This window comes from Herpailurus yagouaroundi, unplaced genomic scaffold (genome assembly GCF_014898765.1).
Source record: "Herpailurus yagouaroundi ecotype Mexico unplaced genomic scaffold, PumYag 100, whole genome shotgun sequence".
Lineage (NCBI taxonomy): Eukaryota > Metazoa > Chordata > Mammalia > Carnivora > Felidae > Herpailurus > Herpailurus yagouaroundi.
In genome coordinates, this window is record NW_024412391.1 from 40,985,536 (window position 1) to 40,998,511 (window position 12,976).

General features: G+C 40.2%; 1 protein-coding gene across 1 annotated transcript in view; it reads right to left on the minus strand.

Moving 5' to 3' along the window:
* Positions 1-706, minus strand: part of GARS1 (glycyl-tRNA synthetase 1) — a 44,002-nt gene extending 43,296 nt beyond the window's left edge. The window contains exon 1 of the mRNA XM_040472333.1: positions 432-706. Within this exon, the coding sequence (XP_040328267.1) occupies positions 432-653 (222 nt within the window). The 5' untranslated portion in view covers positions 654-706. The remainder of the gene's footprint in view (positions 1-431) is intronic.
* Positions 707-12,976: the final 12,270 nt, after the last annotated feature.

Genomic DNA, 12,976 nt, shown 5'->3' on the forward strand with positions numbered 1-12,976 from the left:
CCGGGTGGCACAAAGAACACCGCAGAGATTGGAAAACTGAAGTTGAGGTTATTGAGCTAGGCCAGGAGAAGTACCAAAGGTCACAGATCCCAGCCCCATGGGGGAGAGGAAAGGCGCAGACATTAACAAGGATTGGGAAAGGAGAGCAGATCGCGAGGAGACGGACTCAGGATATCGAAGGGGATCCGAGGGAGTCACCCAAGGAGAGGCTAGGACGCGTGTCCACGACACGGAAGGTGGCCGACGCACGCGGGGACTTGAGTCCGAATCGGGGGAGACGAGGAAGATGCCAGGAAACCAAGGGCTTCCAGCGGATGAAGGAAAGGAGCAACTCGCGAGGTGGACGGGTGCCCGAGGAGGACAGAGGATGACGCGGAGCAGACCAGAGGGAGAAGAGCCCGGGGCCGAGGAGAGACGCAGAATGCCGGTACCTGCTGGCGCACTGCGAGCCTGAGAGGGGCGAGCACCTCCTCAGCCCCGGTGCCGTCCATGCTGCTCCGGGAGGCTGCGGCGGGGAATGAGGTCGGGGCGCGGGCGGGCGTGCTGAGGCGCCGGCAGGGCCGGAGCAGAGGCTGGGCCGGGAGCCGGGACGGCAGCGACAGTAGCAGCACGGCGCGAGCGGCTCTAAGCAGCGCTGGGCGCAGAGAGGGCATGAGCCGGCGGGCCTGGGCGGTCCGGGGCGGGCGGCGGCGGAAGCGGCGCGCGCGGCCCGGCCGGGAGCATGATGAAATCGCCGCGTAAACGCCGCGGCGCGCGCGCAGCCGCACATTCCCCAACCCCGCGACGCCGCGCCGGGTGGGTGACCGCCAGCAGATTCGACACAGAACCCGCAATCCTTCGGAGCCTGGAGAGGGCTCGCTCCACCTCCGGCGCCTGGGAGGGCTGCGGGATCTCAGGTAACACCCCGCCAACAGACTTGCACAAAGATGCGTCAGGCCACCCCCCAATAGAGTGGACAGTCCAAGAGACCTGCAGACAGAGACGCCCGAGGACCTTCAAAGCATAGGCTTTGGGCACCGCACTGGGGCTCACCCACGGGAATACACAGTTCTGTTTGTGTTTTTGCGCTCCCAGTGCCTTAAAGGTTCATAAAACATAGACTCTAGGACGCAGACTCAATGTTGCTCAGGCTCTCCTGTTCCTCACATGAGGAAACAAGAGACTTGGTTAATGATTTGCCCGTCTTACCACGCCCTTGCCTTGTCGACCTCAAGAAAATAGCTGCGGAGAGGTGAGGGGCTATTTGGAGAAGGTCAGTTCTGAGCAACCTTTGCAGAGCGAGCAGGGTTTGACCCAGCAGAGATGTGGAAAAGCGAGAAGCAGAGAGAGGAGGAAAGACTAGGAAACAAGGTAATGCAGAGGAGTGGAGCTGAGAATCCCTCTGCATGGCCTTGCAGCAGCCCACCTGCCCTCTTGTGCTTGGGCCCCCGCTGAGGACCTTCCGGAGATGACTCCCTCCCTCCCTCCCCTCTGCCCCAAAGGTGGGTGGGCTGGCAAAGCTGGATTCCCTTTCCAGAGAGAATGGATATTAATAAAGTGTTAAAGATAAAGTGTTGATTATAGAAAAAGCATTGTGCACACCCACCAGAATGTCCAAATGAAAATTATGGAAAATGCCAAATAAGGCTCTGGGACGGTCCCACACTGCTGAGAGGAGTGTCAACTGGTTCAGCCACCTTAAAGAACTGTCTAGGGTTTCCTGCTAAAGCCAGCCACACACACCTTCCCTGTGACCCACAGTTCCACCCCAGGAGTTTAGGAGAGCAGACAGACTCACCAAAATGAAGTTGCCTTTCCCACTACTATGGAAATCCATATTCTCTTCTTCCCGTTCCAATACGTGGTTCTGGAAAAGTACTGACAGTTTAGCATAAGCAGGTCAAGTGCAGAAAAAGCTTCTGTAATATTAAGCAATTTGTGTTTTAAAAACTTTTATTTCAAGATTTGATACTCATTAATTACAGTTGTAGTTGGCTTCCCTTTAATAGGTAATTTTGGATTTAGCTTAATATTTGTAATGAAAATTCTAATTTTTACATATATTTTTATTTGAATTTTTATGAAAAATTCAAATTCTGTATACTTTGGAAACAATTATATATATATATATATATATATGTATGTATGTATATGTATACCTTTAATTCTTTAGATGAATAATGTCTCATTGATTTTCATGTGAGGACAATCTCAGCTTTAGTCTCCAAATCCCTTTTTCCCCACTCTGGTTCATCTTCCCCACTGCTGCCTCAGTAATTATCCCTAAAAGGCAAAGCTGTGCATCTTCAATAGGTCCACATGGCCCTTAGTAGAATTTCCTAAGGGTTTCCCTTAAAAAACTATATCTACAAGACAATAATAATAGATTATATTCATTGAAGGCTTACTACATACCAGTTAGCATTTTAAGTATCTCCTGCATTTTATTCACAGCCCAGTGAGATGGACTCCATAATAATTCCCATTTTATGGGTTCAGGGTTCAGGACACTAAGATATAAACAACTTGTCTCTGGTCACACAACTACTGAGTGGAGGGCCAGAATGTGAGTTAGGAGGAGAGGCAGTTTTACCACATAACTTAATGAAGCTCGGTTTGTCCCTTTTTTTCCTTTGCTCATTTGTATTGTTTCTTAAATTCCAAATACAGGTGAGATTCAATGGTATTTGTCTTTCTCTGATTGACTTATTTTACTTAGCATTGTATTCTCTAGTTTCATCCATGTTGCTGCAAATGGCAAGATTTCTTTTTTGTGGCTAAATAACGTTCCATTGTATATATATATATCACCTCTTCCTTATCCATTCATCTATTGATGGACACTTGGGCTGCTTCCATGATTTAGCTTTTGTCAATAACGCAATAAACACAGGGGTGCACGTACGCCTTTGAATTAGTGTTTTTGTGTTTTTTGGGTAAATACCCAATAGCGTGATTACTGAATCATAGGGTAGTTCTGTTTTTAACTTTTTGAGGAATTTCTATACCCTATTCCACAGTGGTTGCACCAATTTGCATCCCCACCAACAGTGCAAGACGGTTTCTTTTTCTTTTTGCCAACACCTGTAGTTTCTTGTGTTTTTTATTTTAGCCATCCTGGCTGGTACGAGGTGATATCTCATTATGGTTTTGATTTGCATTTCCCTGATGATGAGTGATGATGTTGAGCATCTTTCTTTGGAGAAATGTCTGTTTGTCTTCTGCTCATTTTTTAAATTGGATTATTTGGGCTTTAGGTACTAAGTTGTATCAATTCTTTATATATTTTGGATACTAACCTTTTATTGGATATGTCATTTGCAAATATCTTTTCCCATTCAGTAGGTTGCCTTTTAGTTTTGCTGATTGTTTCCTTCACTGTGCAGAAACTTTTTATTTTGATGTAGTCCCAATAGTTTATTTCTTGCATTTATTTCCCTTGCCTGAGGCGATACATCTACAAAGAGGTTGCTATGGCCGATGCCAATGAGCAATATGCCAATGAGCAATAAAAGATTACTGCCTGTGCTCTCTTCTAGGATTTTTATGGTTTCAGGTCTCACATTGAAATCTATTTTGAGTTTATTTTTGTGTATTGTGGAAGAAAGTGGTCCAGTTTCATTCTTTTGCCTGTAGCTGTCCAGTTTTCCCAATACCATTTGTTGAAAAGACTTTTTCCCATTGTATATTCATTTCTACTTTGTCAAAGATTAATTGACCAATACAATTGTGGGTTTATGTCTGGGTTTTCTATTCTACTCCATTGATTTATATGTTTATTTTTATGCCAGTACCATACTGTTTTGATTACCACCACTTTGTAATGTAACTTGAAGTCCAAAATTATGATGCCTCCAGCTTTGCTTTTCTTTTTCAAGATTGTTTTGGCTATTTGGGTTTGGTTTCTTTTTGTTGTTGTTTTGGTTTTTGGGTTTTGGGTGTCTGGGGGTTTTTTGGGGTTTTTTTTTGTTTTGTTTTGGTTTTTTTTTTTTTTGGTTTTTGGTTCCATACAAATTTTAGGATTGTTTATTCTAGTTATGTGAAAAACGCTGTTGGTATTTTGAAAGGGATTGCATTAAATGTGTATATTGCTCTGGGCATTGTGGACATTTTCACAGTATTTCTTCTTCCAACCCATTAGCATGGACTATCTTTCCACTTTGCATTGTCTTGAATTTCTTTTATCAATCAGTGTTTTATAGTTTTCAATGTACAGTTCTTTCACCTCTTTGGTTAAGTTTACTCCTAGATATTTTGTTGGTTTTGGTGAAGTTGTAAATGAGATTGTTGTCTTGATTTCACTTTCTGCTGTTTCATTATTAGTGTATAGGAATGCAACAGATATCTGTACATTGATTTTATATTCTGCAACTTTACTGAATTAATTTATCAGTTTTAGTAGTTTTTCTGTAGAGTCTTTAGGTTTCCTATATACAGTATCATCTCATCTGCAACTGGGAATTTTACTTCTTCCTTACTAATTTGGATGCCTTTTATTTATGTTGTCTTATTGCTGTGGCTAGGACTTCCAATACTATGTTAAATCAAAGTGGTAAGAGTGGACATCGTTGTCTTGTTCCTGACCTGACCTTAAGGGAAAAGCTCTTAGTTTTTCACTATTAAATATGATGTTTGCTGTTCACTATTAAATATGATGTTCACTATTAAATATGATGTTCGGTTTTTCATGTAAGAATTTGTTATGTTGAGATATGTTCCCTCCAGACCTAATTTGCAAAGGATTTTTATCACAAATGGATGTTGTACTTTGTCAAATGTTCTCTCTGCATCCATTGAAATGATTATATAGTTTTTATTCTTTCTTTATTGATGTAATGTGTCACGTTGTTTTGCAAATATTAAACCACGCTTGCATCCCAGGAATAAATCCCACTTGATTATGATGTATGATTTTTTAATGTATTGTTAGATTTAGTTTGCTAATATTTTGTTGAGGATTTTTGCATCCGTATTCATGAGAGATAATGGCCTCTAGTTCTCTTTTTTGTGGTGTCTTTATCTAGTTTGGGCATAAGGGTGATACTGGCCTCATAGAATTAATTTGTATTGCTTGGAATAGTTTGAGAAGAATAGGTATTAACTCTTCTTTAAATGTTTGGTAGAATTCACCTGTGAAACCATCTGGTCTTGGACTTTTGTTTATTGGGAGTTTTTTTTATTACTGATTCAATTTCATTGCTGGTAATTGGTCTATTCAAATTTTCTATTAATTCCTGCTTTCGTTTTGGTTGGTTATTTGTATCTAGGAATTTATCCATTTCTTCTAGGTTATCCAATTTTTTGGCATATAGGTTTTCATAGTACTCTGTTACAACTGTCTGTAACTGTATTTTTGTGGTATCAATTGTTATTTCTCTTTCATTAATGATTTTGTTTATTTGGGTCTGCTCTTTTTTTTTTTCTTATGAGTCTTGGTAGAGATTTATCAATTTTGTTGATCTTTTCAAAGAACCAGCCCCTTGTCTCATTGATCTGTTCTATTATTTTTTAAGTTTCTTTGTCACTTATTTTTGTTCTGATCTTTATTATTTCCTTCTTTTTGTTGGGTTTGGGTTTCGTTCTTCTTTTTCTAGCTCCTTTTGGGTGTAAAATTAGGTTGTTTATTTGAGATTTTTCTTGCTTCTCGAGGCAGGTCTGTATTGCTATAAACTTCCCTGTTAGAACTTTTGCTTTATCCCAAAGATTTTGGACCACTGTGTTTTCATTTCATCTGTTTCCATGTAATTTTGATATCTTCCTTGATTTCCCAGTTGACCCATTCATTGTTTAGTAGCATGTTATTTAACCTCCATGTATTTCTGCTCTTTCCAGATTTTTTCTTGTGTTGATTTCTAGTTTGATAGCACTGTGATCAGAAAAGATGTGTGGTAGACTTCAATTTTTTTAAATTTGTTGAGAACTTTTTTTGTGGCCTCATATGTGATCTATTCTGGAGAATGTTCCATGTGCATTTAAAAAGAATGTGTAGGGGCGCCTGGGTGGCGCAGTCGGTTAAGCGTCCGACTTCAGCCAGGTCACGATCTCGCGGTCCGTGGGTTCGAGCCCCGCGTCAGGCTCTGGGCTGATGGCTCAGAGCCTGCAGCCTGTTTCCGATTCTGTGTCTCCCTCTCTCTCTGCCCCTCCCCCGTTCATGCTCTGTCTCTCTCTGTCCCAAAAATAAATAAATGTTGAAAAAAAAATTAGAAAAAAAAAAAAAAAAGAATGTGTATTCTACTGTTTTAGTATAGAATGTTCTGAACATGTCTGTTAAATCCATCTAGTCCAGTGTGTCATTCAAAGCCACTGTTTCCTTGGTTTTCTGTTTGGATGACCTGTCCCTTGAGGTAAGTGGGGTGTTAATGTTCCCTATTGTTGTATTACTGTCGATTATTTCCTTATGTTTGTTTTTAAATGTTTTATGTATTTAGGTGCTTCCATCTTGGGTGCATAAATATTTACTGTTGTTATATCCTCTTGTATAGTCCCCTTTATTACTATATAGTGTCCTTCTTTGTCTCTTGTTACAGTCTTTGTTATAGTCTTCGTTTTACAGTCTATTTTGTCTGGGCACCTGGGTGGCTCAGTCAGTCAAGCACCCGACTTTTGACTTCAGCTCAGGTCATGATCTCACAATTTGTGGGTTTGAGGCCCATGTCAGGCTCTGTGCTAACAGCATGGAGTCTGCTTGGGATTCTCTCTCTCCCCATCTCTCTCTCTACCCCTCCCTCTCTCTCTTTCCCTCTCTCAATATAAATAAATAAACTTAAAAAAAAAAGGTAAAGTCTACTTTGTCTGATAGAAGTATTGCTACCCTGGCTTTCTTTTGACATCCATTTTTATGATGGTTGTCCATCCCCTCACTTTCAATCTGCAGGTATCTTGTCTGAAATGAGTCTCTTATAGGTAACACATGGATGGGTCTTGATTTTTTATCTACTCTGTCACCCTATGTCTTTTGATTGGAATGTGTAGTCCATTTACATCCAAAGTAATTGTCAACAGATATGTATTTATTGCCAAATTATAATTTGTTGTTGCTATAGATTTTCTCTGATCCTTTCTTCTCTTGCTCTACTTCATGGTTTGTTGGCTTTCTTTAGTGATATATTTGGATTTCTTTCTCCTTAGTCTTTACATATCTATTACTAGTTTTTGATTTGCAGTTACCATTAGGTTTGTATATAACAGCTGCTTATAGCAATCGATATTAAGTGGATGGTTGCTTAAGTTTAAACCCATTCTTTACTCCTCTGCTCCCTATGTTTTAGGTATAAGGTGTCATATTTTACATCCTTTTATTTTGTGATTCCCTTGACTGATTTTTACAAAAATATTTATTTTTACTGCTTTTGTGTTTCTTACTTTTCATACTCTCACGTATGCTCTTTCCTTTCCACTCAAAGAATCCCCTTTAATATTTCTTGTAGGGCTGGTTTAATGGTCATGAACTCTTTTAGTTTTTGTTTGTCTGAGAAACTCTTTATCTCTCCTTCTATTCTGGATGATAGCCTTGCTGGATAGAGTATTCTTGACTGCACATCTTTCCCTTTAAGCACTTTGAATATATCATGCCACTCCCTTCTGACCTACAGAGTTTCTGCTAAAAAATCCACTGATAGCCTTGGGGTTTTCCTTATAAGTAATTGCCTTTTCTCTTGCTGCTTTTAATTTTTTTTCTTTATTACTACTTTTTGCCATTTTTACTATATGTCTTGGTGTGGACCTCCTTGGGTTGAATTTTGGGAGGATCTCTGTGTCTCCTGGATCTGGATATCTATTTCCTTCCCCAGATTAGGAACGTTTTCAGATATTATTTCTTCAAATACATTTTCTGCCCCTTTTCTCTCTTGTCTTCTTCTGAGATCCCTGTAATGTGAATGTTATTAGTCTTGATGGAATCACCAAGTTGCCTAAGACTATTCCCAATTTGCATGATTTCTTTCCTTTGCTCAGCTTGGTTACTTTCCATTACTCTGTCTTCCAGTTCATTAATTCGTTCCTCTGTTTCATCTAGCCTGCTATTTATTCCATCAAGTGTCTTTTTAATTTCATTTACTGTGTTCTTGATCTCTGGTTGGTTCTTGTTTTATCTCTGTGTTAAGGGTCTCGCTGATGTCTCTCACTTTTTTCTCAAGTCCAGCTGATGCCTCCCACTTTTTTCTCAAGTCCAGTGATTATCTTTATTATGATCATTGCTTTAAAATCTCTATCAGTCAGGGACGCCTGGGTGGCTCAGTCGGTTGAGCGTCTGACTTCAGCTCGGGTCATGATCTCACAGTCTGTGAGTTGGAGCCCCGCATCAAGCTCTGCACTGACAGCTCAGAGCCCGGGGCCTGTTTCAGATTCTGTGTCTCCCTCTCTCTCTGACCCTCCCCCATTCATGCTCTGTCTCTCTCTGTCTCAAAAATAAATAAACGTTAAAAAAAATGTTTAAATCTCTATCAGTCATATTACTTATATCCATTTAGCTTTGGTCTCTTGCTGTGGTTTGGTCCTGTTCTTTCATGTGGGAGATATTTCTCTGTCTCCTCATTTTGTCTGACCTTCTGTGTCTGTTTCTGTGTGTTAGGAAATTCAGCTACTTCTCTTGCTCTTAACAATACAGCCTTATGAAGAAGAAGTCCTATAGCACCCTGAAGTGCAGTGTTCCCTTTTCCCCAAGGCCTGGTGCTTCAGAGAGTGTCTCCTATGAGTGTTGCATGTGCTCTGCTGTTGAGTCTTCTTTTTCCTTCAGTCCGGTTGTTTGTAGAGGCTCTCTTTACCTATTGTGGGCTGTGTTTGATCCCCAGCAGGGGTTGGGTACATTTTAACAAGGTGTGCAGTGGTCAGCTTGTGAAATGAGACCTGCCCCAATGGTGCTGGAACTGAGGTCCTGTAAAATGCACAAGTCCAAGAAATGTGGTGCTGGCAGGATCTGCACATGTCTTCTTGCGAGGGGGGGAGGGGAGGTGGGGGGGACGGGGGGAGGGTCCCCCAGCACCAGCACTAAGTTGAGCATGACTGGAAAGGGTGCATCTGCAAAGTAGGGAGTAGGGCTTGGTGCAAGCAAGTTAGGTAATGAGTTTTACTGAAGTGCTGCTTCCTACAGGTAGCCATTGTTTATGCTGAGGCTAGGGGAGGGAAATGGTGCCTGCCAGCTCCTTTGTTCCTAGAGGGGTCTCCCCATGATCCCAGTCTCTCTGTCACTCTGAGATAAGCAAGTCACTCTCCCTCTCTTCTGCCCCTGGCATTTTTCAAACCTCTCGGTTCTATGCCATATCTGCATAGGCTGTTTGTCATGCTATCTAAGGACAAGGACTCCACTTCCTAACCCAGACTCTCCCAGAACTGAGCCCACAGATTTTTAATATTTCAGGCTTTAAATCCTGCTCCTCATAAGAACTCATGAAATTGGCCCCTTTGGCTTTCAAAGGGAAGTATTATGGGGATTCATCCTCCCCATTTGTGGGCTTTCTGGTGTGACAGTCTGTTTTCTGCCCTTTTCCATGCCACCGGTTCCCTCCCCACCACAGATGGCCATGGTCTATTTTGTTCCCAGACTGCATCTCCAGCCTTCCTACCTTCTTCGATGTGGCCTCTTCTCAGTCTTTAATGGTGGAATTTGTTCTGCCAGTTTTCACATTATTTTCTGGGTTATTTACGGTGCTGTGAGTGTTACCTAGTTAGATCCCTGGGACAAGGCAAGCTTAGGGTCCTCCTACTCCACCATCTTTCCAAGCACCAATTGTTAAAAGAAAAAAAGCTCACAAAATTTATTACACCACTGATCAGATATGGTGTCTTTGTCAAAAATAAATTGACTATAGGGGCGCCTGGGTGGCGCAGTCGGTTGAGCGTCCGACTTCAGCCAGGTCACGATCTCGCGGGCCTTGAGTTCGAGCCCCGCGTCGGGCTCTGGGCTGATGGCTCAGAGCCTGGAGCCTGTTTCCGATTCTGTGTCTCCCTCTCTCTCTGCCCCTCCCCTGTTCATGCTCTGTCTCTCTCTGTCCCAAAAATAAATAAACGTTGAAAAAAAAAATTTTTTTTAATAAATAAATAAATAAATAAATTGACTATATAAGTGTGAGTCTATTTCTGTGATTCCTATTCTGTTCTAGTGTTCCATCTGTCTATCAACCTTTATGCCAATATCACACTTTCTTGATTACTGTTGCTTTCTAGTAAGTCTTGAAATCAGATAGTGTACATTTTCCACCTTTCCTTCCTTTTCAAAATTGTTTTTGACTATTCCACATCCTTTCCATTTCCATATAAATTTTAGAATTGACTTGTCAATTAAAAAAAATAAATACTTGCTGGGATTGTGAATCCATAGGTCAATTTTGGGAGAATTGACAGTTTAGCAATACAGGCTTTGGATGTCTTTTGTTAAATTTATTTCTAAGTGTTTTACTAGGTGACGCTGAGCATGATTTTGTTTTCCAATGGTTTGTCGCTAATGTATAAAAACGTAATGGGGGGCGCCTGGGTGGCGCAGTCGGTTAAACGTCCGACTTCAACCAGGTCACGATCTCACAGTCCGTGAGTTCCAGCCCCACGTCGGGCTCTGGGCTGATGGCTCAGAGCCTGGAGCCTGTTTCAGATTCTGTGTCTCCCTCTCTCTCTGCCCCTCCCCCGTTCATGCTCTGTCTCTCTCTGTCCCAAAAATAAATAAACGTTGAAAAAAAATTTTTTTTTTAAATAAAAAAAATAAAAAAAAAACGTAATGGATTTTATATAGTGATCTTTCATTTACTAATTTCAGTAATGGGTTTTTTTGTTTTTTAGGGTTTTTTTATAGGTTTCTTGGGATTCTCTACATTAATAATCATGTCATTTATATATAGAATCAGTTTTACTTCTTTCTGATCTTTATGCTTTTTTTTTTTATACTTGCCTGGTTGTATATCTAGGTCATCTTGTATAGTATTGAAAAGAAGTGGTGAGGATGAACATATTGCCTTGTTAGGGGAACATCCTTCCTTGTATCTGGGGAAGGAAACAGATATCCAGATCCAGGAGACAGAGAGATCCTCCCAAAATTCAACCCAAGGAGGTCCACACCAAGACACATGTTAAAAATGGCAAAAACTAGTGATAAAGAAAAAAATTTTTGAGTAGCAAGAGAAAAGGCAGTTATTTATAAGGAAAACCCCATAAGGCTATCAGCGGATTTTTTAGCAGAAATTCTGCAGGCCAGAAGAGAGTGGCATGATATATTCAAAGTGCTTAAAGGGAAAAATGTGCCTCTGATCTTAGAGGCAAAATGTTCATTGTTTCTTTGAGTATCATGTTAGATGTAGAATTTTTAGTAGATGCCTTTATCATTTTAATGAAGTTCATGCCTATTCCTACTTTGCTTAAGATTTTGTCATGGATAGGTGCTGAATTCTGTAAAATGCTCTTTATGCTTCTACTGAGAGGATGTTTCTCCTTGATTCTCTTAATGTAACTAAACTACATTGTTGAATTTTTCAAATGTTCTATCAACTTTGCATTGCTGGGAGGAACCCCACTTGGTTTTATCCTTCTTACATTTTTTGGATTTGATATGTTGATAAGGATGTTTGCCTCTATGTTCATGAGCAATTTTAGCCTATAATTTTCTTTTCTTGCAATATTTTTGTGAAGTCTTTCTATCAAGGTTACGCTGGCTTTATAAAATGAGTTGGGAAGAGTTTCTCCTCTTTCCTAAAATACCCATCTTTGTAGGATTGGTATTATTTCTCCCATAACTGTTTGGTAGAGTTTACCAGTGAATTTGTGAATAGGTCCTTTGATAGAAATGAAAGTTATCCGTATCTTCTATTTCCTCTTTTGTCTTTTTTTGGTAAATTTTGTTTTTCAGGAAATCTGTCTGTTTCATACAAGTTGTCAGATTTATTGGCATAAAGTTGCTCATAACATTCCAATATTATCCTTTAAATTCATGTAAGGTCTAGAGTAAAACCCCATCCCCTATTTCATTCCTGATATAAGTAATTAGGGTTTTTTTTCTTCTTCTATTTTTTTCTCGATCAGTCTTGCTAAATGTTTACCAATTTATCAATTTTTCAAACATCTAACCTTTGGGTTTGTTAACATTCTTTATTGTTTTGTACATGTCCTATTCCATTGATTTCTACTTTATAATTGTTTTCTTTTACTTAATTTGTGTTTAAATTGCTCTTCTTTTTCTAGCTCCTCAAGGTAGCAGCTTAATTTATTGTAAGCCTTTTTTCTTTTCTTAAATAAACATTTAAAATTACAGATTTGCCTCTAAGTACTGCTTTAGTTGAATCCCAAAGTTTTTGATACATTGCGTTTTCATTTTCATTTAGTTTAAAATGCTTTCTAATTCCCCTTATGATGTCTTCTTTGACCCATTAGTTATCAAGAAGAGTGTTGTTTAACTTCCAAATATTTGAGGCTTTTAAACATATACTATTATTTTTATTGTTGTTTTCTACTTTAATTCCCACATGGTGTGAGAAAAACGTTTGAAATTTATCAACATCAGTACATTTTGTGACCCAGCATATGGCAATACCATGGTGAATGCTCCATGTACACTTAAAAAAAAAGGTGCATTTTGCAGTTGTTGTGAGTAGTGTTTTATAAAGGTCAGTTAGGGTGGTTGATAGTGTTCAGATCTTCTGTGTCATTACTACTTTTTGTTGTTGTTGTTGTTCTATCAATAACTGAGAGAGGATATTAAAATCTCTAACTGGGGTGCCTGGGTGGCTCAGTTGGTTAAGCGTCTGACTCTTGATATCAGTTCAGGTTGTGATCTCATGGTCATGGAATCAAGCACCACATTGGGCTCTGCACTGAGCGTGGAGCCTGCTTGGGATGTTCTCTCTCCTTCTTGCTCTGCTTCTCCCCCACTCACTCACACTCTCTCTCTCTCAAAATAAATAAATTTTGAAAAAGTCTCTAACTGTGTGGGGTGCCTCGGTGGCTCAGTCAGTTGAGTATCTGACTTCGGCTCAGGTCATGATCTCATGGTTTGTGGGTTGAAGCCACTCACCAGGCTCAG